Here is a 27,900-nt window from a genome sequence, read left to right as displayed (position 1 = left end):
TAAACAAACTGAGCCACTGGATTAAAAATGGCTTTAGGAAAACTTTAGTAAGAGCAGCTTGCCTAAAGTGTTCACCCTGAGGCTAGAGTCTCTGAACTAATTACTTCCAAGACCAACCTTCCTCTTGGGAAGCTGCAGGTGACAGCAATCAGGAAGAACCAAGCACACATTGTATTTTAAAGGGTGTGGTGTTTGCCAGGAGCTTTCCATGAGCAGATTGGGGGTGGGGCAGGGAGAGCCCTTTATTGAGCACAGCTGCCCAAAACCTATATATGTGCTGGCCATTTTTGATATAAAGGAGACCACCAGGAAATGGGGTGAACCTAAGCCATGCCTGTGCATAGCCAGGAGACCAGTGGAGTCTGGGGAAGAGTCCATTCTCTGCATTGTGTTAAGAGCCTCTCTTGGGTGACATTCCCTGCCCACTAGATCCTATTGACTTGCCAGATTAGCACAAATTTCTTGGAGCCGCTGTTTCAAAGGGGAAATACCACTCTGCTAGCAGGAGAGACCCTAACTGCAGGGGCACCATTTAGGGAGGGCAAGGGGCTCTACCCTCCCCCCATGTTTTGTACCTGAGGTCCGCTCACAGCACATGCCCTAGCCCCAGAGGGAGCTCTACAGTGTGATATGTGATGAGTTCTGTGCTGCTCCCAGCTTCCACGATTGGGGAGGGAGTTTGTTTACAGAGAGAGGCAGGGTGATTAAGATAACAAAAGGCATTATTAAATTAAGGCTCAGATGAGCCTGAAAGCATTGCCAGACACTCCAGTTAAAAGATAGGAAACAAAGGGTAGGAATAAATGGTAAGAATGGAGAGCAGAAAATAGTGGTGTTCCCCAGGGGTCTGTACTGAGACGGTTATAAATGATCTGGAAAAAAGGGTAAGCTGAGGTGGCAAAATTTGCAGATGATACTTAAGTCCCAGACAGACTGTGAAGAGCTACAAAAGGATCTCAGAAAACTGGGTGACTGGCCAACAAAATGGCAGATGAAATTCAATGTTGATAAATGCAAAGTAATGCACATTGGAAAACATAATCCCAACTGTACATACAAAATGAGAGAGTTTAAATTAGCTGTTACCACTCAAGAAAGAGATCTTGGAGTCATTGTGGATAGTTCTCTGAAAACCTCCACTCAATGTGCAGTGGGCATCAAAAGCTCACTGAATATTGGAAAGGGATAGATAATAAGACAGAAAATATATTGCCTCTATATAAATCCATGGTACGCCCACAGCTTCAATACTGCGTGCAGATGTGGTCACCCCATCTCAAAAAAAGAGATTGGATTTGGAAGAGGGCAACAAACGATCAGGGGGATGGAACGGCTTCCATATGAGAAGAGATTAAAAAAGACAGGGACTTTTCAGGTGGGAAAAGAGATGACTAAGTGTGGGGCATGATAGAGGTCTATAAAATCAGGGTGTAGAAAAATTGACTAAGGAAATATTATTTACTCCTTCACATAACACAAGAACTAAGGGTCATCAAATGAAATTAATAGGTAGCAGATTTAAAACAAACAAAAGGAAGTATTTCTTCACAGTCACCATCTGGAACTCTTTGCCAGGGATGTTGTGAAGGCCAAAACTATAACAGGGTTCTGATAAGTTCATGGAGGATAGGTCCATCAATGCCTATTAGCCAGGATGGGCAGGGATGGTGTCCTTAGCCTCTGTTTGCCAGAAGCTGGGAGTGGGTGACAGGATGGATCACTTGATGATTACCTGTTCTGTTCATTCCCTCTGGGGCACCTGGCATTGGCCACTGTCGGAAGACAGAATATTGGGCTAGATGGATCATTGGTTTACCCAGTATAGCCTATTCAGATGTTCTTTAATAGAACCCAGATGTAGCTGTCCCCCTCCCCCGCTGTAACCCATTAGACGCCTCCAAGAGCTGAGATAGAATCCAGGAGTCCTGATGGGGGGTCTCTCTCTCTCTCTCTACAAAGTCAGTAAAAAAGTAAGAATATACATCAAAATTTTACACCCAACCAGTGTCCTTTAAGTGACTTGCCGCAAGATGTCGGAACATGTTAGTATTAGAGCTGAGTGGGTCTAATATTTATTTAATTTTCTTTCTTTTGGATAGGAATTAGATACAGGGCTCCTGTCAACTAATTGCTATGGTTAAAATCCACCCCCCTGGCTCCAGTCTGAAATGATGCCCCTGCCTAACTGGCCTCTCAGCAAGGACTATTATGACAAACCTGCCATTGGTCTCCAGTTGGTGGGGGTGGGGGGTAACGATCATATACTATGACCCACAACTGTAATGGAGCACTTCTGCCTCGGAGCACATGAATGATGAGCCCTGGAGCTTTCAGTACCCTGGCTATCCACTCAAGTACGCTGCGAGACTGACACTGCATAACTGACCACTGGGTTTGACTCATGTTATCTGTAGTGCTGAAAATGGAGACAGCCAGGTGATCCAAAGAAAGGAGCAAGGGGAGGGATCAGTTGTACCTTTGTGGTCTCTAGCCAACAAGCATTACCACCGAACTTAAACCGTTCTCATCCACTTCAAGTGAGAATAAATAACCACTGGAACAACTTACAAAGGAGTGCGGTAGATTCTCCAGCACTCAAGATGGTCCCTTCTGGCTTTAAAAATCTATGACTTTATTAAAACATTCCCCGATGGCACTCGAAGCCCAAACGCAGCAAGAACACAGAGTGTGAAACTCTGTCAGTACTGGCCAAGGCAAATGAAGAGCAAAATGCATAATTAGTGAAAAGTGCAGGAGATTCTTAATTTCCTTTCAGGTTTAATGATCTGAGGGGCCAGCAGTAACACATGAAAGGATATTTTTAACATGTCTATTTAACATGGCAGCAACTCTTAACATTTCCTTGATATAAAAAGAATTGTTTTCTCAAATGAACATTCTGTAGCATGTCCATCACAGTCTCACCCACTTATTCAGCTGAGCATCTCTTTAAACTGAGCAGAGAGGTAATATTTTTGACTACATACCATATAAAGGTTAGGTGCAGTTAAGGGAGAGTAGTTTCTGTTGGTACGGGACTTTGTAGACGTGATGCTCTATGTACAGTAAGAGCCACTTATTCTATCGTTCACTAATAAATTAACAAAACAGGAGCCTTGGCATTCAAGCCTTGATGAGGGAACCTGGTGGCCAGTGAATGTTAAGCAAGAACACACAGGAATCCCCACTCCTTTTACGCTCAGCCATGAGACTTGAGAAGGAACTCCCCGGCCTCCGATAGGCCAGGTGCTGTCTATTGAACCGTTTGGCGAAAAGTCCTCCTCCAGGGCTGTGCCAGGCAAAAGATTCTCCAACCTGCCATAGTTTTACTGAAAGTGGACCCCGACACCCACCTCTACCAGCCTGGATTCGCCCAAATGCGACAGCTACTTGTGAGCCCTTCAAGAGCTATACTGATCCACCAGAGCCGAGAGAAGAGGGAATCAGTCTAAGAAAAACGAGTGTTTAATCAGGAAACGAGAAGAGACAAGGGATAAGAAATTGATTACAGGAGAGTAATACCCCAGCCAAAGGAACACGATTGTACAACTCAGAACATCGTATGGAGCCAGCAGAGCCCAGGCAGGAACACTCCTGGGAAAGAGCCCCAGCATCTCAGCCAGGCCTCCAGGCAGCTGAGCACCGTCCCGGTGCACGACTGTCCAAGCCCCAGCCTCTCCTATCAGAAGCTGCTTCAGGCAATTGTGGAGGTGGCTGGGCAGCGAGAAGCTCCCTGCTACTCCAGTCTCAGCTTCTCTCAGCAGATGGTGCTGTGAGGAATGGCCTGGGAGCTCTGGCTCTGCAGAGCGCGGCCCCAGCCTCCCTGACAGAAGCTGGCGTGTGAAGAGAGAGAAGCCCATACAAGAAAAAGAAGTTTACACATTTATAAATGCCAAAATAAATATTTGTTTGAAGACAAACTCTCCCAGCCCTCAAACACGCGCGCGCACACACTGCAAACCGCTCGTGGGACAGCCTCGGGGGCACGGGGCAAAATCAAGGATACACCGCAGGGAAACCAGCTCAACTGCTTCTCATTTCCCACCCCTTACGAAGGCCGTGGCCTGCGGGGGGTAGGAGGAAGAGCAAGTGAAGCCGAGCACTGTTATGCGGTGGCGCTGGAGAGGAATGTCACGGTATAAATACATCAGATCAGTGGTTTCCAACAAGTTAAAACTAAAATAAAAAAGACACCATAAGGAACGATGGTGTGATTGGAACTAAAGCTACCCAGGGTGGAGGTCTGCAAGTCCGTAGCGTTCTGCCTGCTGTCACGGGGAGAAGGTGGTCATTTCCAGAGAGACCCTTTGCCACAGCTCCTTGGTCTGCTTGCTGCGCTTTAGGTTCTGGAGGATATCGTTGAACTGCATCATGCCCATGGGAGTCAAGCAGAAGGCGCTTCTGGCGCTGCGGATGGCGTTCACAAAGTCATCGTAGTCAGCTGGGGTGAGGTGGATCGACCGGTGGTGGATGTACTGGGGGGACAAGGAGACAGCATTAAGGTGTCTGCTCTCTCCACCTTAACACTGGCTGTGAAGTGCTCAGCGCAGGGCTCAATTGCTCCCAAGATGAAACATCACAGGATTCTGCAATAAGGGTTACCAAGAGCAGCACCAAGACTCAGAGGCTCTGACCAGCAGGATGGCTACCACAACAGATGACAGTGCTATGCCTCACACCCCAGGGAAACCAATGGGGACACTGAATGAAAAGCCAGGTCTCCCACCTTACACTGCAACAGGCAGCTACTACAAAGCCCCTGAAGGAGAGAACCTATCAGAGTGCCGCACAGAAAATGCTGAGGGGATAAGGAAATCCCTCCCACCCGAGTCAGCTCCTCCACCAGGCCACATGCATTCTGCAGGTTACACACAAGGGCCATTTATTGTTCCATCCTCCCCAGCACATTCATGGTGTCTGCTCCACACCTCCTTTTCGCAGCTACCAGGGCACGGGAAGCTATCCCTTTTGAGTTACTGCAGGGTAACTCCAAGTGTTCTGCTTCAGGGGCCTGAATCAGTCACCCCCACCAGTCTCTTGGCTGAGGCCCCAGTGCTGCTGGCCCAGTGCATGGGATGGTGTTCCTTTTGCGTATTTTGCGAAAACATTTCAAGCCAAGCTTCGGTAGTTCTCACACAGAGATCTGTTACACCAAACAGCCTCTAGGTGGCAGGTTAGTATATTTAACAGAGACATTAGATCAGTGTCCTCACCCCTCTGATAATTTATTCACAGAGCAACAGGTGTGTGGATTGGTCCCCTGGCCATTTTTGCCAGGACTGCCCTGGCTTGGAGGTACAGCCCTGGTATCCCAGCTGGCCACAAACTGGGATTTGTCCTGTTTTCAATAAACCCCAGGCCACTGGCCAGTCTGCCTCCGCTACACACCTGTAAATGGGAATGCGGAAGAAGGGGTGAAGGATAGAAAGGGGTCTGGAAACCTGAAGAAGGGGGGCTACAAATGGTAAAAGGAGACCCAGACAGAGGGAGAGTGGCAGCCAGGTTGGGCAGGAGATGTGGAGAGAAAACCTGGAGTGGGAGCGGGGAAAAGAGGATGCAAGAGTGAAAAATAAGGTAGAACTTGGAGGCAGGAAGAAGCGGGGAAGGAAGAGAACAACAAAAGGAGCAGGGTGCATGGAGCAATGGGGTAAGATGCTCCTCCACAGGGCTGGAGACAGGAGCAGGCACCTTGAGGCAAACACTCCAGCTGGCAGGTGCAGGTGGGACAGGGAGGGGAAGAATGGATATTGTGGCGTGCTTTGGAGACAGTCTCTCCGTGCTGGGAAGAGATTTCCTATGTGATGCACCAGTTCAGAAAGCTAGACAGATCAGCCCAATCAGAGCAGCCAATGGATTCCCCTCCCTCCCTGCGCCAGAGCAGTGCCTGCAGCTGCAGAGAAACTAGCCTGGCAGCTTTTGGAAGCAGGGGTCAAGCAGAACCCTACCTGCATGTATGCCTGCTGGCACCGCTGCACCAGCTGGTGGAAGGCTGGAGTGCGCAGGTGGTTGTGGACATGGGCAGGGTTGAGCCTTTGCAGCGCTTCCATGATGATCTCTTGCAGCACGAAAGGGCTCAGCACCCCCTTGGCTGCGCCAACGCAGAACTGATGTACATAGTTTACACCTGCACAAGAAAGGGGGGAAAAGAGCAACAGGATGTCAAGAATGGATGGATCTAGACTGTTCTCAGTGGTAGCGGATGACAGAACGAGGAGTAATGGTCTCAAGTTGCAGTGGGGGAGGTTTAGTTGGATATTAGGAAAAACTTTTTCACCAGGAGGGTGGTGAAGCACTGGAATGCGTTACCTAGGGAGGTGGTGGAATCTCCTTCCTTAGAAGTTTTTAAGGTCAGGCTTGACAAAGCCCTGGCTGGGATGATTTAGTTGGGGATGGGTCCTGCTTTGAGCAGGGGGTTGGACTAGATGACCTCCTGACTTCCCTTCCAAACCTGATTTTCTATGATTCTAACGAGAGAGGAGAAACCAACCCATGAGAAATCAATCAGCTCCCAAGGTGGCAGCACTGGCTCCAGTCGGAAAGACCAGCATCTGAAGCTGCACTTCCCATACAAGGGAGAGGCAGAGACCAGGAAACACAACCCCACTCCAGGGGACAAGAGTTCACACTCATAGGTATCTATCAGGGGTGAGGAGAGACAGCATTGCTCCCAACTGACATCCCTTTAAAGAAACATGAAAGGAAACTGTGCATTGGGGGGGGGGGGGGGAATCATCCAACCACCAAGACACTTAGCCAGCAAGAGGACAGTATATTCCATTTCCATTTCCATTCCCTCTGCTTTCCCTCCTGGGACACAAGGACACACAACATTAAGTCCTTCGTAAAACTGGACAATTTTGGAGTTTCCACCACTGCACTACGACCAGTGCAGCTCCACAGCGATGCTAACAGTGGAAGCCCAAGTGTAGCTGGGCCTTGAGCACTGTCGTCTAGGCCTGCTCTTCCAGCTTCCGGGGGTGGCTAAGTGGGAGAATCAGAAATTTGCTGTTCAGACCAGACCAAAGAGGGCTGGGGAAATAGAACTGGAGATAAACGTGCTGTTCAGAAATCCTGATGGAACAGTGTTTTGTTGCAATCTGCCAGTTGGCAAAATCAGAATGTTTTGTGGAGATGGTCCCATTTTTGCTGAACTACCAAAGAAACCAGACAGGGTTTCCTTCCTGCCTGCATGCATGTGGGGTTCCCAGGCTTCCATGGTCCCAGGGCTGCCAGGGTCCACAGCTCTAGTGCAATCCACCTGCCCTTGGGCTCCATTCCCTTTCACATAGAATTTCAATTTCAAATCCTCAGTGAAATGGAATTTACCTTTCTCCACACAGTTCTCCTGGTGAGTCAGGCATTTATCATTACAGAGGGTCTCAGAGGACATGAATACCAGGAAAGGCAGGGGTGGCACAGGGTGTCTTAAGTCTGTGGCCTGGACTGCAACCCCTAGGGGCCATTGAAAATGCTAATTAATAACATTATTGGAGCACTGTGTCCTGTCCAACTCCATGTGCTCATGCAGCACCTTGGAATTTCATCCTTAACCTGCTACAGAATCCAAAGAGGCCACCATCAAATGGGCTGAGGGGAGCTGGGATTCTCCCAAACACCCCAGGGAACGGAGGCAGAAGTGGACCCAACCAACTCTTTCCTGGTGCAGTTGTTCATTTCTGAGGACCACTGATTCTGCCCTAGGAGATAAGAAAACAGGGCCTTCCTCCAGGGCACAGAACCCTGCATGCAAGGGCCAGAGAGCTCCCCAGCTCCTTACCTAGCTTGGCAGCTAACCCCAGAAGCCATTTCACATCCTCTGTGTAGGGTGGGCTGCGGGAGAAGTTGTTTGGATGGTCATTGTGAGCTCTCCGGCCAAGCATCTCCAGTGCCAGCATCCCTGCGGGAATGGGGCAGTCAGAGTCAAACAGCATTCCAACCAAGCAAGGAAGAGGCACCCTGGCCCCATGGAGATTCTTCCCCTATCCAGCTGACTTAGCTCTATACTGTCGCCTAGGCTGACATCAGATCCAATGAGTACATTTCCCAAACCTGAGGAACCGCTCTGTGTAAGCTTGAAAGCTTGTCTCTCTCACCAGCAGAAGTTGGGCCAATAAAAGAGATTACCTCACCCACCTTGCCTCTCCAATATCCTGGGACCGACACAGCTCCACCATCATTGCATACAGAGCAGATCCCCACTGCATACAGAGCAGCAAACAGCTCCCCAGGAGATAAAGTGCACACCTTGAAGATAACTAACACAGGTGGAGCTGAAGGGCAGCTAGCAACCCCACACCAATCCCAGGCTGGAAATCTCTGCATAGCAAACAGCTCACTGGGGCTGCAAAGGGACTTCATTAGTGCTCTTGGCAGTTCTGGTTGCATGCAGGGCCCCAAATGTTTTGCTAGGTGAGCTGGCAGTTCGGGATCCTAGCAGCACATCCCAATAGCATTGCTATTGGTTCCCCTTTGTTCATGGACTCAGAGCTCACGCAGCCAGAAGGGACAGTCTGACCTCCTGCATAACACAGGCCACAGGACTTCCCCAAAGTAATTCCTGTTTGAACGAGACCATGTTTTTTAGAAAGACGTCCAATCTTGACTTAAAAATCGCCAGTGATGGAGAATCTACCACACCCCGGGGTAAGCTGTGCCAAAAGTAAATTACTCTCACTCTTAAAAATCTGTGCCTTCCTTCCAGTCTCAAATTTGTCTAGCTTCATCTTCCAGCCTTTGGTCATTACTATACCTATGTCTGCTGGACTGAAGAGCCCATTATCCAGTATTTGTTGTCCATGTAGGTACTTCTAGACATATCAAGTCACCCCTTAATTTTCTTTTCGTTAAGCTAACCAGATTGAGCGCGTTTTCCAGCCCTTTAATCGTACTCGTGGCTCTGCTCTGAACCCTCTCCAGCTAACCCTTCCTGAGCTGCGGACACTAGAACTGGACACAGTGGTCCGGCAGTAACAGACAATCTAAAGCAGCACATTCAGCTGCAAGAGACAGACCATGCAGTTATGCTGCAATGCCCACATTTCCGTCATTTCAGCTTTTCCATTCTGGTCACTCCTCTTCCTAGCTGCAGCCTTCCCCATCCTCTCACTGGCTTATCATTTAAACAGCATCCATTTCAAGCTCCTTGTCCCCACCTACAGGGCTCCACCCCATTCCCCCCATTCACGCTTCAGTGCTCTCTTTTACCACTTCTACTCGGTGCCTATCATCATCCTGCCTCTGTGTCTGCAACCAGAAAACGGTTACTAACCGTTTTGGTACCTAGGAGATGTGTTGCACATGTGCATTCCACTTCAGGTGTGTGCACCCAGTGCACTAGCACCAGAGATTTTTCCCTTAGCAGTACCTGTCAGGGCAGCAGGTGTACCCTCTGCTCACACTGCTCCACAATGACATAAAGGACAGAGCTGCCCCAGAACGGAGTCCCCTCAGTTCCTTCTTATTGGACAGACTCCAATAGATAGAGCTCTGCAAATCCACAGCTATCCGCTTTATAGTGACAGATATCTGCATCCGTGGGCCATTTCTGCGGAATGCAGATCCAAATTATATGTCTAAAACCCTGTAAATCTGCGGCTATCTGCAGGTCATTTTTGTGGATAGGATACAGATACAAATTTTGTATCTGCACAGGGCTCCACCAATAGAGAGAGGAAGGAGGACGGGTTGTGGAATGGACACGTGCAACACATCTCAGAGAACAACGGCTCCCGTTTTTCTTCTTCGAGTGATTCCACATGTCCATTCCACTTCAGGGGAGTCACACACCATTCAACCAGGATGTGGGATCAAAGTCTATCTGAATAATCACTGAAGATTTACACATCCAAATCTGGAACCATTTCTATAGCATTGAGAGAAGGCATAACGAAAAGCAAGCGTATGTACTGAAGACCAAGTTGCAGCTCTACCAATGTCCAGAACGGGCACTTAAGCTAGAAAGGATCCAGAGGCTGTGTGAGATCTGGTTGAATGTGCTAGAACCCAGTTCGGTGGTGCTGCACTGGGCATGTCGTAGCACAAACATATACAGGAGGAAACCCACAACGAGATTCTTTGGGATGAAACTGGAAGACCTTTCATCTTTTCTGCAATCACCATAAACAACTGTGAGGATGACCTGAACAGATTAATCGTATCCAGCTAAAACTGCAACACTCTCCTAACATCCAGTGTGTGGAGTCTCTCCTTAGGAGTATGAGGCTTAGGGAAGGAAGTTGATAAGTATATTGCCTGATCGAAGTGAAAGTGAGAAGCTACCTCGGTGAGACATTTCGGACAAGGGCAACGTTATACCTTGACCTTGTAGAAGACTGTATACGGTGAATCAGACACAGGGTTCTCAATTCTACTACTCTCCTTGGAGACATATTTCCGATCAAAAAGGCTACTTTCATTGACAGATGAAGTAACAAATAGGTAGCCCGTCGTTCAAAGGGTGGACCCAGGTTTAAATCCCAAGGGGGGAATCAGGTCATCTACTTGGGGATACAAATGATCCAGATCCTTCAGAAACCCAAGTGACATGGGGCTGCGAAGAAGCAAGCGATTACCAATTGGACATCAGAAAGTAGAGAGAGCTACTAGGTGCACCCTGATGGAACTAATGGCCAGAATTTGCTGTTGCAGGTATAACAAATAGTCCAGTACATGTTATATTGGAGATTGGAACAAAGAAACACCTTTTTGCCGAGACCAGAGGGAGAATCTTTTCCACTTCAAGAGGTAAGTGTACTTAGGAGAAGATTTTCTACTATTCCAGAGGACATTTTGCACATCCCTTGAACAGAACTCTTCCTGAGGTGTTAACCATGGAGCATCCAGTCCGTAAGGTGAAGGGCCTCCAGGTTGGGATGAAGGAGGTGACCGTGGTCCTGTGAGATCAGGTCCAGGTCTGGCAGTAGTGTCAGTGGAACCCTGGTAGAGAGGGTCAGCAGTGTGGAAAATCAGTGATAGCGAGGCCACGGAGGTGCTATTGAGTATAATGCAAGCATGGCTGTGTTTGGTTTTTAACAGCACCCAGGGTAGGAGCTGAAACAAAGGTATGCATACATTAGATTGTCTTTCCAGGACTACAGAGAAGTGTCCATCAGAGACCTCAAACTATGACCCCCTCATGAACAAAGCTGATGTGTCGTCAAGTTGCAAACAGGTTTATGTGGGGAACACCCCAGGGTTGGAAAACGTGTAGGACTATCTGGGTGGAGAGGCCACTGATGGTGACTGGTACATGATATTCTCAACAGGTCTGCCAGACTCTTCTGGACACCCAGAAGGCAGGAGGCTTTGAGGTGGATTGAGCTGTTGATGCAAAACTTCCAAAGCAATATTGCTTCTTGACCCAGAAGCAATGACTGAACCCCACTCTCTGTTCACACAGATCATCGCTGCAGTGTTATCTGTAAGAAAAGACAGTTACCTTTCGTAAATGTTGTTCTTCGAGATATGTTGCTCATGTCCATTCCATGTTAGGTGTGCATGCTCACCACATGCAACAGTGTCTGAAGTTTTTTCCTCAGTGGCATCCATAGGGGACCGGCTCTGGAGCCTTATGGAGTGGCGCACGAACACACTGGTATAAGAAGCACTGCTGGCTCCTTCCTCTCTTGGTTCCTTCTTGCCAGAACTACGACAGTGGAGAAGGAGGGCGGGTCATGGAATGGACATGAGCAACATATCTCGAAGAACAACAGTTACGAAAGGTTAGTAACTGTCTTTTCTTCTTCAAGTGCTTGCTCATGTCCATTCCATTGTAGGTGACTCCCAAGCAGTATCATCGAAGGCAGGTTCGGAGTTCATGGACGTGTCAATTGCAGCACAGTTCTGCCAAATCCAGTGACATCTCCGGCTTGCTGGGTGATGGCATAATGCGCTGTGAATGAGTGTACCAAAGACCACGTCATGGCCCTGCAGATGGTCTGGACAGGGACGTGTGTCAGGAAGGCAGCGGAAGAGGCCTGAGCCCTGGTTGAGTGAGCCTTCACTGTCAGTGGAGGCACAGCCTGCACCAACTCGTAACAAGTACGGATGCAGGTGGTGATCCAATTTGAAATCCTCTGACAGGACACCAGAAGGCCCTTAATCCCCCCGCTTTTGCTATCGCAATAAAGAGCTGGGTCGATCTGCGGAAGGGCTTGGTGCGTTCCAGGTAGAACACCAGGGTGTGCCTGACATCTAGAGTGTGCAGCTGCCTCTCCTCATTGGCTGTGTGAGGCTTTGCATGTGGGACTAATCACTTAGGAAGCAGGCTAGCGTGTCGGAAAACACCAGGGTAGGAGAAACTGGCAAACTGTCCTTGATGAGAATGTCAAACTAACTGTTTGGTGTTCCCAGGCTGTCTGGATGAGCTCACGGCGAACGAAAGAGGCACAGGTGACACCCTCCTGTAACTTTTCCCTTTATTCCTTGAAGCAAACAAGCATTCAGCAGCCATGCAGGAGACTGGGATATCTCAGGAGGAAGGCACCCTCTTTAAGAGGCCCTGGTGGGTCCTGTAATTGTTTGGGGGAGGTGAGGAAACACCGGATGCTACTGCCTCATCGAGCAATCAGGAGGATGCGCCCAAGGCTGGCTGAGGTAGAGCTTCCCCCAATTCCTCCAAAGGGGGAGTCACTGGGGCAGACTACCCATGTTCAGTACCAAGCTCGGTACTGGAAGCTGCTTCCTGCAGCTCTTGCCATGCAGCTTCATGACATCTGCCGGAGGATGCAGAGGAGGGAGGGTTCATAGACAATCTGGAGGCAGGGGAAAAACCCCATAGGTTCCAAGAGAGCCACTGATAAAGCCACAGAGTGGCTCCCTACTGGCCAACCAACACGGAGGTTCTGCTGGATACCTGAGGTGAAAACTTCTTGGAGGAGAATGATGGTTTACGTGATGTAGCCGCAACACATAAAACCCAATTTCTGACTCGGACAACAATCCTGAGTCATCCGACCAAGGAGGTGTGGAGCCTCTTGGTGCGAGGAGTCCGGAGAGGACAGCATCAGGGAAATCTTTCCCTACCTGCATCTCGACAGTACTGTACGAGGGGGTACCGGAGTGTCCAGAAGTGCCTGCCATACCAGGTACTGAATTCTTGTAGCCGGCAAATACATGCGAGAATCACTCAGAACCGGATGAGATGTCTCTTGAACCACCAGCATAGCTGGCACCAAGAGACTCGGCAGATGGCTTGTTGCAGCACATGCCTCAAGCATTGACAGCAGTGGGAGAGCCAAAGATGACAATACCACAGAACAGCATTCCTCAGAGGTCGGTCTCAAAGGCACCCATACCAGTGCCGGAGCTGTCTGGACTGGGGAGTGCCTTGGCACGAAGCACATACACACTATCCTCCTTCCCAGCTTGTTCATTGGACTGTAGTGCTAGGGACCATGATCTCCTAGACAACATGTTCCCTCAGTGCAGTATTCAGTGCTGCTTCTTCATTACCAGAGAAGAAGTTCAGCATCGAGACTCTGCCATGACAGGAGGAGTGCTCCTACTCAAAGCAGAGGAGCTTGGTGCCTCACTACCCAAAACAGGAAGGCTGAGGGTAGGTGCTGAGCTGCCTCCACATGAAGGTGTTTTAGTCCGACTTTTCAGTTCTAGACCTAAAGTCCCTGAAGATTTGGCACCTGTCCCCAGTGTGAGCTTCTCCTAGGCACTTCAACACCTGGAGCACAGGTCACTGACTGGCACTGGCTTCTTGCTTCCATCACAAGGTTTGAAGCCTGGGGATTGATGCATGCCCCGGGATGGGGCGTTGGTACCCCAAACAGGTAGGAACCGCAGTAAGCATTTAATACACCAGTTTGAAAAACAAGGAAACCTACTAGTAAAAAAAAAATGACACCCAATATAAACACTCAGAAAGGGAGAACACTTGCAGTAGCAAGGTAGACAGCGCCGACAACCATCACAGGCGGTGAGGACTTGACAGGGGTTGGGGGCAGCTTTGCCCTTTATACCATGGCGCAGCAGCATGAGGCTGCCGAGAGCGTATGCGCTAAAGGAAAAATCTCTGATGCTAGTGCATGGGGCATGTGCACCCCTGAAGTGGAATAGATGTGCAATTATGCGAACAACTCCCCCTGTTACTGGCTGATGAGCATCTTCTCCTCCCTCAGAGCACTCCTGAAAAGCCACTTCTCTTCCAGGCACCCTTCCCTTCCAGCTTCTCACCCCAGATTTACCCTGGCTCTCCCTGCCCCAACCTACTGTCCTGTGTCTGTCATCCCTGTCTTGCAGTAGACACCCTTCCAGGAATGTGTTTGTAAAATTTACAGCACCATATACATTAATATGATCTGTGACCGGTCACAGGCCCTGGGGTTCTAACACCCCCAGGCCAGACAGTCCAGGGAAGGTTTCTGGGGGATTATTTAGTGTCTTGTAGCCAGTTTGCCCAGGAATGCATATGTGCGCTTGGCCCAGGGAGAGAGAGAACTAGAGGCATGGCCATAGCTTAAAAGCTCTGCTAGGAGCTGCAGAAACTGAATCCCAGTCTCCTGCATGGCTGCTGAACACTCATTTGCCTGCAGAGCTGTATTTCATTCATCCCCTTCATAACCTACCCAAACTCCTGAACATTCATTTGCTGGATTATTGGACTGTTTCCCCACTGCATGTCTATCTACCCTTCCCTGTCTGCATAGTTACAGTAGACTGACAGTGCTCAGCAGAGATACTGGATAGTCTGAAATTGCTTTGCCTCCACACCTCAGAATCAACATGTGACAGTGAACAAGCCTTCCTCAGGGGATGATGGTCCCATCATTACCAGACTGGTGCAGCAGGGAATTATCATACAGCGGTGAGAGCCTCCTGCAGCCCTCTCGAAAGGGCCATGGGAGCCACGATTGGCTGTCCTTACCAACTCGGTAGGCAGAGTGGAGGTACTGCAGACCCTGGGGGCTCACAGGCTGACTGTGCTGTTCATCCTCTGAAGGAAAGCCCCCTGTAACAAGGGAGTTGGGCTGCGAGGAAAGAGCCGTTAAGGAAGCCCCCGGAATTGCTGGGAATGTCGATCCCGCATGGACACTCCCTACTGGAGAGAAGAAACAGCAGCATTAGAACATACAATCAAGCCTAGGAAAAGGTTCTTAACTTACCACCTCCCTCACGACCCATGCACCCCTTTCTCCGCCCATGCCATCCTGCTAACTGCCCCATTTGAAAGCTGCAATCATACTGGTGGAGAACAGCAGAGACACCTTTTAAGTGGACTGGAAAAAGCTGGGTTGCAAGGCAGAGTGAAAATAAGATCCATATTTTGCTTAACAAACAGGGACTGAGTCTCCTAAAGACGGTCAGTTTGCATGCATTCCTGCCCCACTCTGCACACCATGTACTACAGACGCTAGGGCTCATTAATATGGTGCATCTGATTTCCTTGCAACTTGGGCTTGAGGAAAACTGAAATGACATTTCAGACCAATGTCTGTGTGAACAGTGGGCAACTCGTGTGAACAGAGAGGGCAGCATGAGTCACAAGAGCTGCTGACTCCAGTGCCTTTACTTAAGTAACACCTCTGCTGGTGACTTGCCCAAGGAGGTGGGCCTCTGCCCAGGGTACTTCAGCTGAGTTCTCCACTGAGAGCTGGCTGGGACAGTCATTCAGAAGGAACACTATTAAGAAGGGTGAGGTGAGGTGGGGTCCATTCCCCCTTCCTCAGCTACATCTGCAGTGTCGCTGTAGCATCGCTGTGACTCCAACAAAGCTCAGTGTGGTGAGTGTCCTATTGTAGACCAGCCACTGGTGCTTTTATAGCTCTGACCATGGAGATGACAGCAGAGCTTCCACCAGAGCCAGCACCAATACGCAAACAGTGGGAAAACCTCTAAAAAAGCTCTGAGGGCAGAGAAGGAATTGAGAGGGACATCTCCCCAAGTACACATGGTAGAATCTGGTATGTTATGTGACTTAATTTGTGCATGTACAATCTTAACATTAAGTGAGTCAATAAGGTGGACTCAGGCAAGGGATCAAAGTTGATCTGAATCTCCCCCAGAGAAGGGCATTAATAGGGAGAGTTGTGGCACGCCTCACAGCTTCAGAGTAGATGCCATTATTTCACAGCCTCCCTATGCGCAACTACATCCATCTGGCTAAGCAAGTCAGCCTGGAGAGGAGTCTATATTCTCCTCATTTCATCTCATTCACGTTTTTTTCAAAATATGCTCTCTGTCACTGTGTACATTAGTTAAGAGATGAGCACGTGTCAGATGCACACTCCCCAAGAGACAGTGTGTGTCTCATGACCAGATCTGTCTGACCTCATCACACAAGCAGACAGAAAGGTGTCGGCAACACAAATTACAAAGCTAACTGAAATTCCCTGCCAAGGCAAGCCAGGGAGACTGACCCCTACAGGTGTGCTGAGCATCACCCAGAGCTAGACACCATCACATGGCTAAGCACTTTCTGAATGGTATCCAGGCATTGGAAACAGTGTTTTAAAAACTAGAGAGTACGTAAACTGCAAGAGAATCCAAACTCACGTAAGTCACATCCTGGCAGTCAGAGAGGGAGCAGTTTGTATTCATTTACGTTAACCTAGGATGAGCAAACAGCCTGTTGGCTCCAGCACATCAGGGAAGAGAACGGCAACGGCTTTGCTAAGCTGAGAGTCACAACCACTACACAGAATCATAGAATCATAGAATATCAGGGTTGGAAGGGACCCCAGAAGGTCATCTAGTCCAACCCCCTGCTCGAAGCAGGACCAATTCCCAGTTAAATCATCCCAGCCAGGGCTTTGTCAAGCCTGACCTTAAAAACCTCTAAGGAAGGAGATTCTACCACCTCCCTAGGTAACGCATTCCAGTGTTTCACCACCCTCTTAGTGAAAAAGTTTTTCCTAATATCCAATCTAAACCTCCCCCACTGCAACTTGAGACCATTACTCCTCGTTCTGTCATCTGCTACCATTGAGAACAGTCTAGAGCCATCCTCTTTGGAACCCCCTTTCAGGTAGTTGAAAGCAGCTATAAAAACCCCCCTCATTCTTCTCTTCTGCAGACTAAACAATCCCAGCTCCCTCAGCCTCTCCTCATAAGTCATGTGTTCTAGACCCCTAATCATTTTTGTTGCCCTTCGCTGGACTCTCTCCAATTTATCCACATCCTTCTTGTAGTGTGGGGCCCAAAACTGGACACAGTACTCCAGATGAGGCCTCACCAATGTCGAATAGAGGGGAACGATCACGTCCCTCGATCTGCTCGCTATGCCCCTACATATACATCCCAAAATGCCATTGGCCTTCTTGGCAACAAGGGCACACTGCTGACTCATATCCAGCTTCTCATCCACTGTCACCCCTAGGTCCTTTTCCGCAGAACTGCTGCCTAGCCATTCGGCCCCTAGTCTGTAGCGGTGCATTGGATTCTTCCGTCCTAAGTGCAGGACCCTGCACTTATCCTTATTGAACCTCATCAGATTTTTTTTGGCCCAATCCTCCAATTTGTCTAGGTCCTTCTGTATCCTATCCCTCCCCTCCAGCGTATCTACCACTCCTCCCAGTTTAGTATCATCCGCAAATTTGCTGAGAGTGCAATCTACACCATGCTCCAGATCATTTATGAAGATATTGAACAAAACCGGCCCCAGGACCGACCCCTGGGGCACTCCACTTGATACCGGCTGCCAACTAGACATGGAGCCATTGATCACTACCCGTTGAGCCCGACAATCTAGCCAGCTTTCTACCCACCTTATAGTGCATTCATCCAGCCCATACTTCCTTAACTTGCTGACAAGAATACTGTGGGAGACCGTGTCAAAAGCTTTGCTAAAAGCTGAAGTCTGAAGCTGAAAGTAAAGGTGCTGGGCTGAGCAGACCTGGGGAGTTTTAAGTTCCTGAGACCTCCAAGGTTTTTCTAGTCATTTTTACATCAGTTAAAAAAAAGCAGAAAGAAAAGCCCCTTTTCCCTGAGCGTCTGGATGGGAGGGTGGACAACAACGTGTCTAGCAAATGCCCCACTGTGCTGGCTCTTCCAGAACTCTATTGGTTGGGAGGCACTGCCAGCACTTACAGTAAGAACTAGCCCACTTCCAAATGCAATACTGCTCTCGTAGAAAGCGATGGTGTAATTCAGCCCAGGTCCAGCTATCTCCTGCCAGAGCCATGCCCCACAGGAGCAGGTCAGTGACAGTCACACACAGCAGCTGTTCCCAGCACTGCACACTGGCTGAACTCCAGCCAAACTGCAGCATTGCAGTCACTAAGAGACTGTCCCTGAAGTACTCCTGCTGACACAACTCTCTCTCCTAAGGACGTGCATTTGGGGCAAGACCATTTCCAAGCTCTCACGAAGATGATGAAGGCTTTGGAAGTCTCTGTGGCAGAAGTTTTGCTGCCTCCTGCTCCAAGTACCTCTTGAAAGCTGACCTCACAGCACCACAAATGTCACACATGCCTTCCTTTACTTGAAGGACTGCAGACAGGAGGAGAGAGAAATAAAGCTCATCCAGTTATCTGGAGTCAGACTGCTAGCAGGTGTCTGCCTCAATTCAGGGGTCAAACTCCGGAAACTTCAACAGATCGACACCGAAGTTCCACTTGCTAGTTTACTTCTGATTGGTGCATTAGGTGTTTCCCCACCATGGATCTAACCTCCTTCTGCATGTGCATCTCTGGGCTGCGATGCACACACTAGGCACATTTCTGAACAGTGATAGTCCTGTCCCAGATGCATGGGTCCTGTCTGGGATAAAGCTGGGAAGACTATGACCCACACTTCTACACACACAGCGTCTGGGGGCCAAGATACTCACTTGCTACGTTGGAAGACAGTGACAGTCCTGTCTCTGCATGGTACGGGTGCACTGCAATCTGTGTCATGGATGGGACGGGCACACCGGGGAATGACACTGCTGTAGCTGCCAGAGATGGTGTGGTTACAGAATAGGGATACTGTGCTCCTATGAATGCTGGGTGGACACCCTAGAAAGGAAGCTGGGTATCAGTCATAGGAACATAAGAACGGCCATATTGAGTCAAACCAAAGGTCCATCTAGCCCAGCATCCTGTCTTCCGATAGTGGCCAATGCCAGATGCTTCAGAGGGAATGAACAGAACAGGGCAATTTTGAGTGATGCCCCCTTCTTCCAGTCCCAGTTTCTAGCAGTCAGAGGTTTAGGGACACCCAGAGCATGGGGTTACATCCCAGACCATCTTGGCTAACAGCCTCTGACGGACCTATCCTCCATGAACACATCTAATTCCTTTTGGAACCCAATTATACTTTTAGCCTTCACACCATCCCCTGGCAACGAGTTCCACAGGTTGGCTGTGCGTTGCATGAAGTACCTCCTTTTGTTTTAAACATGATGCCTATTATTTTCACTGGGTCACCCCTGGTTCTTGTGTTACATGAAGGGGTAAAAACACTTCCTTATTCACTTTCTCCACACCAGTCATGAGTTTACAGACATCTGTCATATCCCCTCTTAGTCATCTCTTTTCTAAACTGAAAAGTCCCAGTCTTATTAAGCTCCCCCTCCTATGGAAGCCGTTCCATACCCATAATCATTTTTGTTGCCCTTTTCTGAACCTTTTCCAATTTCAATATATCTTTTTTGAGATGAGGCAACCACATCTGCACACAGTATTCAAGATGTGGGCGTACCATGGATTTATATAGAGGCAATATGATATTTTCTGTCTTATTATCTACCCTTCTTAATGAGTCCCAACGTTCTGTTCACTTCTTTGACTGCCGCTGCACATTCAGTGGATGTTTTCAGAGAACTATCCACAATGACTCCAAGATCTCTTTTCTTGAGTAGTAACAGCTAATTTATTCCTCATCATTTTATATGTGTAGTTGGGATTATGTTTTCCTATGTGCATTACTTTGCATTTATCAACATTGAATTTCATCTGCCATTTTGTTGGCCAGTCACCCAGTTTCGAGAGATCCTTTTGTAGCTCTTTGCAGTCTGTCTGGGACTTAACTATCTTGAGTAGCTTTGTATCATCTGCAAATTTTGCCACCTCACTGTTTACCCCTTCTTCCAGATCATTTATGAATATGTTAAATAGGACTGGGCCCAGTACTGACCCCTGGGGAACACCACTGTTTACCTCTCTCCATTCTGAAAACTGACCATTTATTTGTATCCTTTGTTTCCTATCTTTTAACCAGTTACCAATCCATGAGAGAACCTTCCCTTTTATCCCATGACTGCTTACTTTGCTTAAGAGCCTTTGGTGAGGGACCTTGTCAAAGCGCTTTCTGAAAATCTAAATACACTATATCCACTGGATCCCACTTGTCCACATGCTTGTTGACCCCCTCAAAGAAGTCTAGTAGATTGGTGAGGAATGATTTCCCTTTACAAAAACCAGGTTGACTCATCTCCAACAAATTATGTTCATCTATGTGTCTGACAATGTTGTTCTTTACAATAGTTTCAACCAATTTGCCCAGTACTGAAGTCAGGCTTACTGGCCTGTAATTGCCCGGGTCAGCTCTGGAGCCCTTTTTAAAAATTGGCATCACACTAGCAAGCCTCCAGTCATTTGGTACATAAGCTGATTTAAATGATAGGTTACAGTCTACAGTTAGTAGTTCTGCAATTTCACATTTGAGTTCCTTCAGAACTCTTAAAAAGAAAAGGAGTACTTGTGGCACCTTAGAGACTAACCAATTTATTAGAGCATAAGCTTTCGTGAGCTACAGCTCACTTCATCAGATGCATATTGTGGAAACTGCAGCAGACTTTATATATACACAGAGAATATGAAACAATACCTCCTCCCACCCCACTGTCCTGCTTGTAATAGCTTATCTAAAGTGATCATCAGGTGGGCCATTTCCAGCACAAATCCAGGTTTTCTCACCCTCCACCCCCCCACACAAATTCACTCTCCTGCTGGTGATAGCCCATCCAAAGTGACAACTCTTTACACAATGTGCATGACAATCAAGTTGGGCTATTTCCTGCACAAATCCAGGTTCTCTCACATCCCCCCCACCCCCATACACACACAAACTCACTCTCCTGCTGGTAATAGCTCATCCAAACTGACCACTCTTCAAGTTTAAATCCAAGTTAAACCAGAACATCTGGGGGGGGGGGGGGGGTAGGAAAAAACAAGAGGAAACAGGCTACCTTGCATAATGACTTAGCCACTCCCAGTCTCTATTTAAGCCTAAATTAATAGTATCCAATTTGCAAATGAATTCCAATTCAGCAGTTTCTCGCTGGAGTCTGGATTTGAAGTTTTTTTGTTTTAAGATAGCGACCTTCATGTCTGTGATCGCGTGACCAGAGAGATTGAAGTGTTCTCCGACTGGTTTATGAATGTTATAATTCTTGACATCTGATTTGTGTCCATTTATTCTTTTACGTAGAGACTGTCCAGTTTGACCAATGTACATGGCAGAGGGGCATTGCTGGCACATGATGGCATATATCACATTGGTGGATGTGCAGGTGAACGAGCCTCTGATAGTGTGGCTGATGTTATTAGGCCCTGTGATGGTGTCCCCTGAATAGATATGTGGGCACAATTGGCAACGGGCTTTGTTGCAAGGATAAGTTCCTGGGTTAGTGGTTCTGTTGTGTGGTATGTGATTGTTGGTGAGTATTTGCTTCAGGTTGCGGGGCTGTCTGTAGGCAAGGACTGGCCTGTCTCCCAAGATTTGTGAGAGTGTTGGGTCATCCTTTAGGATAGGTTGTAGATCCTTAATAATGCGTTGGAGGGGTTTTAGTTGGGGGCTGAAGGTGACGGCTAGTGGCGTTCTGTTATTTTCTTTGTTAGGCCTGTCCTGTAGTAGGTAACTTCTGGGAACTCTTCTGGCTCTATCAATCTGTTTCTTTACTTCTGCAGGTGGGTACTGTAGTTGTAAGAAAGCTTGACAGAGATCTTGTAGGTGTTTGTCTCTGTCTGAGGGGTTGGAGCAAATGCGGTTGTATCGCAGAGCTTGGCTGTAGACGATGGATCGTGTGGTGTGGTCAGGGTGAAAGCTGGAGGCATGCAGGTAGGAATAGCGGTCTACTACATGCTACAAGGGGCCACAGCAATGGTTCCCTCAACCCACCTAGCAATATTGTTAACCTATCCAACTATACTCTCAGCCGAGCAGAAGCAGCTGTTCTATCTCGGGGCCTCTCCTTCTGCCCCTCCACCCCCACGAACATGATACAGTTCTGTGGTGACCTAGAATCCTATTTTCGACGTCTCCGACTCAAGGAATATTTCCAAAATACCTCTGAACAGCATACTAATCCACAGAGGTCTCCCTACCAACACTACAGAAAGAGGGATTCTAGGTGGACTCCTCCTGAAGGTCGAAACAGCAGACTGGACTTCTACATAGAGTGCTTCCGCCAACGTGCACGGGCTGAAATTGTGGAAAAGCAGCATCACTTGCCCCATAACCTCAGCCATGCGGAACGCAATGCCATCCACAGCCTCAGAAACAACTCTGACATCATAATCAAAAAGGCTGACAAAGGAGGTGCTGTTGTCATCATGAATAGGTCGGAATATGAACAAGAGGCTGCTCGGCAACTCTCCAACACGAGTTTCTACAAGCCATTACCCTCTGATCCCACTGAGAGTTACCAAAAGCAACTACAGCATTTGCTCAAGAAACTTCCTGAAAAAGCACAAGATCAAATCCGCACAGACACACCCGTGGAACCCCGACCTGGGATATTCTATCTACTACCCAAGATCCATAAACCTGGAAATCCTGGGCGCCCCATCATCTCAGGCATTGGCACCCTGACAGCAGGATTGTCTGGCCATGTAGACTCCCTCCTCAGGCCCTACGCTACCAGCACTCCCAGCTACCTTCGAGACACCACTGACTTCCTGAGGAAACTTCAATCCATCGGTGATCTTCCTGATAACACCATCCTGGCCACTATGGATGTAGAAGCCCTCTACACCAATATTCCACACAAAGATGGACTACAAGCCGTCAAGAACACTATCCCCGATAATGTCACGGCTAACCTGGTGGCTGAACTTTGTGACTTTGTCCTTACCCATAACTACTTCACATTTGGGGACAATGTATACCTTCAGATCAGCGGCACTGCTATGGGTACCCGCATGGCCCCACAGTATACCAACATTTTTATGGCTGATTTAGAACAACGCTTCCTCAGCTCTCGTCCCCTAAAGCCCCTACTCTACTTGCGCTATATTGATGACATCTTCATCATCTGGACCCATGGAAAAGAAGCCCTTGAGGAATTCCACCATGATTTCAACAATTTCCATCCCACCACCAACCTCAGCCTGGTCCAGTCCACACAAGAGATCCACTTCCTGGACACTACAGTGCTAATAAACAATGGTCACATAAACACCACCCTATACCGGAAACCTACTGACCGCTATTCCTACCTGCATGCCTCCAGCTTTCACCCTGACCACACCACACGATCCATCGTCTACAGCCAAGCTCTGCGATACAACCGCATTTGCTCCAACCCCTCAGACAGAGACAAACACCTACAAGATCTCTGTCAAGCTTTCTTACAACTACAATACCCACCTGCAGAAGTAAAGAAACAGATTGATAGAGCCAGAAGAGTTCCCAGAAGTTACCTACTACAGGACAGGCCTAACAAAGAAAATAACAGAACGCCACTAGCCGTCACCTTCAGCCCCCAACTAAAACCCCTCCAACGCATTATTAAGGATCTACAACCTATCCTAAAGGATGACCCAACACTCTCACAAATCTTGGGAGACAGGCCAGTCCTTGCCTACAGACAGCCCCGCAACCTGAAGCAAATACTCACCAACAATCACATACCACACAACAGAACCACTAACCCAGGAACTTATCCTTGCAACAAAGCCCGTTGCCAATTGTGCCCACATATCTATTCAGGGGACACCATCACAGGGCCTAATAACATCAGCCACACTATCAGAGGCTCGTTCACCTGCACATCCACCAATGTGATATATGCCATCATGTGCCAGCAATGCCCCTCTGCCATGTACATTGGTCAAACTGGACAGTCTCTACGTAAAAGAATAAATGGACACAAATCAGATGTCAAGAATTATAACATTCATAAACCAGTCGGAGAACACTTCAATCTCTCTGGTCACGCGATCACAGACATGAAGGTCGCTATCTTAAAACAAAAAAACTTCAAATCCAGACTCCAGCGAGAAACTGCTGAATTGGAATTCATTTGCAAATTGGATACTATTAATTTAGGCTTAAATAGAGACTGGGAGTGGCTAAGTCATTATGCAAGGTAGCCTGTTTCCTCTTGTTTTTTCCTACCCCCCCCCCAGATGTTCTGGTTTAACTTGGATTTAAACTTGAAGAGCGGTCAGTTTGGATGAGCTATTACCAGCAGGAGAGTGAGTTTGTGTGTGTATGGGGGTGGGGGGGATGTGAGAAAACCTGGATTTGTGCAGGAAATAGCCCAACTTGATTGTCATGCACATTGTGTAAAGAGTTGTCACTTTGGATGGGCTATCACCAGCAGGAGAGTGAATTTGTGTGGGGGGGGTGGAGGGTGAGAAAACCTGGATTTGTGCTGGAAATGGCCCACCTGATGATCACTTTAGATAAGCTATTACCAGCAGGACAGTGGGGTGGGAGGAGGTATTGTTTCATATTCTCTGTGTATAAATAAAGTCTGCTGCAGTTTCCACGATATGCATCTGATGAAGTGAGCTGTAGCTCACGAAAGTTAATGCTCTAATAAATTGGTTAGTCTCTAAGGTGCCACAAGTACTCCTTTTCTTTTTGCGAATACAGACTAACACGGCTGTTACTCTGAAACCTTTCAGAACTCTTGGGTGAATACCATCTGGTCCTGGTGATTTATTACTGTTTAGTTTATCAATTTGCTCCAAAACCTCCTCTAACGGCACCTCAATCTGGGACAGTTCCTCAGATCTGTCACCTAAAAACAATGGCTCAGGTTTGGGAATCTCCCTCACATCCTCAGCTACGAAGACCAATGCAAAGAATTCATTTCGTTTCTCCGCAATGGCCTTATCGTCCTTGAGTGCTCCTTTAGCATCTCGATCATCCAGTGGCCCCACTGGTTGTTTAGCAGGCTGCCTGCTTCTGATGTACTTAAAAAATTTCGCTATTACTTTTTGAGTCTTTGGCTAGTTGTACTTCAAATTATTTTTTGGCCTTCCTAATTATATTTTTACACTTCACTTGCCAGAGTTTATGCTCCTCTCCATTTTCCTCACTGGGATTTAACTTCCACTTCTTAAAGGATGCCTTTTTGCCTCTCACTGCTTCTTTTGCTTTGTTGTTTAGCCACGGTGGCACTTTTTTGGTTCTCTTATTGTGTTTTTTAATTTGGGGATATAAATTTAAGTTGAGTCTCTATTATGGTGTCTTTAAAAAGTTTCCGTGTAGTTTGCAGGGATTTTACTTTTGGTGCTGTACCTTTTAATTTCTGTTTAACTAACCTCCTCATTTTTGTGTAGTTCCCCTTACTGAAATTAAATGCTACAATGTTGAGCCAGTGTGGTGTTTTCCCCTCCACAGGGATGTTAAATTTAATTATACTACGGTCACTATTACCAAGCGGTCCAACTATATTCACCTCTTGGACCTGATCCTATGCTCTACTTAGGACTAAATCAAGAATTGCCTCTCCTCTTGTGGGTTCCAGGACTAGCTGCTCCAAGAAGCAGTCATTTATGGTGTGAAGAAACTTTATCTCTGCGTCTTCTCCTGAGGTGATATGTACCCAGTCAATATGAGGATAGTTGAAATCCCCCATTATTATCGAGTTTTTTATTTTAATAGCCTCTCCAGTCTCCCTGAGCATTTCACAGTCACTATCACCATCCTGGTCAGGTGGTCGGTAATATCTCCTTACTGCTACATTATTATTATTCGAGCATGAAATTACTATCCATAAAGATTCTATTGTACAGTTTGGTTCATTTAAGGTTTTTACTTCATTTGATTCTACGCTTTCTTTCATATATAATGCCACTCCCCCACCAGTACAACCTGTTCTGTCCTTCCAATATATTTTGTACCCTGGTACAAATCCCATTGATTATCCTCATTCCACCAAGTTTCTGTGATGCCTATTATACCAATATCCTCATTTAATATGAGGCACTCTAGTTCACCCATCTTATTATTTAGACTTCTAGCATTGGAATATAAACACTTTAAAAACTTGTCACTTTTTAGCTGCCACCCATTACATGATGTAATTGAATGAGACTTTTTATCATTTGAATGTTTCTCATCAGATCCTACCTGTATTTTTCATCTTCCATACTCTCCTCCTTACTAGGACAGAGTATCTCTATTAGTAGATGCTCCCCTAAGGAATGTCTCTGTCTGAACCATGTGCTCCTCCACACCTGTCGGCTTTCTCCCAGCCCCTAGTTTAAAAACTGCTCTATGCTCTTTTTAATTTTAAGTGCCAGCAATCTGGTTTCATTTTGGTGTAGGTGGAGCCCATCCATCCTTCCTATATAGGCTCCCCGTTTCCCAAAAGTTTACCCAGTTCCTACTCCTCCCTACTCCATCGTCACATCCCACTCTGCTGCCTAGACTGCCAGCTCTTCAGGGCTGGGACATTTCTGTACTGTGCCTAGAATACTTTGGGCACCATAGCAATACCAGTTGTAATGCCAATAGCTGATACTACCCTTAATGTTCTCAAATCGCTTTACATGCATTACCTACCCGTGGGAGGTAAGTAAATAAATCTGCTTTACCGATGGGAAAGCTGACGTGACTTGCAAAGTGAATCAGTGGCAGAGCTGAGACTGGAGCTCCAGAGATCTTGGCTCACCCCACTAGACTCTGTTTCCTCTCTAAGAAGCTGAGCTAGGTTACCATGAATGCAGAGGACTATCTATAGAACACCAGGCCACTGATGGGGACTCACCTGGGGGTACGCCGAGCCTGGCACAGGGAAGACTGCTGGGCGCGGCATGTGCTGGATTGGGTGTCCAATATATTGGGGGTTACAGGGTATATGGGTCTGGAGAGTAGTGTAGGGATGCAGGCCCTGGGTGTGTGCATGGGCCATGGCTGGCCCGGCCATCGTGTGCTGCTGGTAGATAGTTGACCCCACAGAGATCACCGGCACTACTGTCGCTGCTGCTGTCACTGCGGCTGCCACTGTCACAGTGGTGGGTTCAGCAGCCGCCCTGCTGTCTGTCAATCCGCGCACTGCTTCAGAGGCTGCCCGGGCACCACTGGCGCTGCAACCAGTGGCTCCTTCTCTCTGCGCCGGGGTCCCACCAACAGTCTGTTCATAGAGCCAGTACCACTGGTGTGCCACCTCAAACAGGACTTCTGGGTACACCCCACCTCCTTTGGCTGCCTCTTCCACAGCCATGCAGGCCTTCTCCAGCATCAGGTTATCCTGAGAAGGGGGGCAGAGAATGGAGAAAACAAACCCAGCAGCATGAGGGATAGAAGAAAACTGCAGCAGGTAAGATACCAAGGACTGCAACATGCCTCAGAATGGCCAATGCTGCCCAAAGCAGCCAGCAAGATAATAACCAGAGACTGCCCACAAAGGACAGGAGAAACCTCTATAATGCAGCACTGGAATCAGCGCTGTGTTACTCTGTCTTCACAAGGCAGGGAGGAGTCAATCCCACTGATAACAGCTGGCTCCCTGGCATGTCCAGAACCTTCTGAGGTCAGACTGCCCCCAGGAAGCGATGCTTACCTGCTCCTTGCACTGCACCAGGGCCCTCTGGATCTCATTTGGGTTCAGGGCATGGGCATGGGGCAGGCAGCTGAGGGCCAGTTCAGCAGCTGCTCGCACCATGTTGGAGTCCCTGGCCCTTGAAGCCCTATCTGCCAATGACGCCACTTCCGGAGGAGTCAAGTGTCCATCCCAACACTCCACCAGAATGTTCAAGGCTGCGCTGCCAATCTCCATGGCCTGCC

At 48.0% G+C, this 27,900-nt stretch overlaps 1 protein-coding gene across 3 annotated transcripts in view; it reads right to left on the bottom strand.

The window, feature by feature from the left end:
* Positions 1–3,449: 3,449 nt before the first annotated feature.
* Positions 3,450–27,900, bottom strand: part of ZSWIM8 (zinc finger SWIM-type containing 8) — a 147,460-nt gene continuing 123,009 nt past the window's right edge. For 2 of the 3 annotated variants that reach the window (XM_073352871.1, XM_073352873.1), the window contains 7 exons: positions 27,677–27,900; positions 26,882–27,364; positions 18,779–18,947; positions 14,876–15,049; positions 7,778–7,897; positions 5,946–6,124; positions 3,450–4,475 (listed from right to left, as the gene is read on the bottom strand). In XM_073352871.1, coding sequence (XP_073208972.1) covers positions 4,272–4,475; positions 5,946–6,124; positions 7,778–7,897; positions 14,876–15,049; positions 18,779–18,947; positions 26,882–27,364; positions 27,677–27,900 — 1,553 coding nt within the window. In that variant the 3' untranslated portion in view covers positions 3,450–4,271. The remainder of the gene's footprint in view (positions 4,476–5,945; positions 6,125–7,777; positions 7,898–14,875; positions 15,050–18,778; positions 18,948–26,881; positions 27,365–27,676) is intronic. The other variant, XM_073352872.1, reaches the window with a different exon arrangement.

Source organism: Lepidochelys kempii, chromosome 7, assembly GCF_965140265.1.
Source record: "Lepidochelys kempii isolate rLepKem1 chromosome 7, rLepKem1.hap2, whole genome shotgun sequence".
NCBI lineage: Eukaryota > Metazoa > Chordata > Testudines > Cheloniidae > Lepidochelys > Lepidochelys kempii.
The sequence above is the reverse complement of the archived record's forward strand: the minus strand, read 5'-3'. Positions and strand labels throughout refer to the sequence as shown.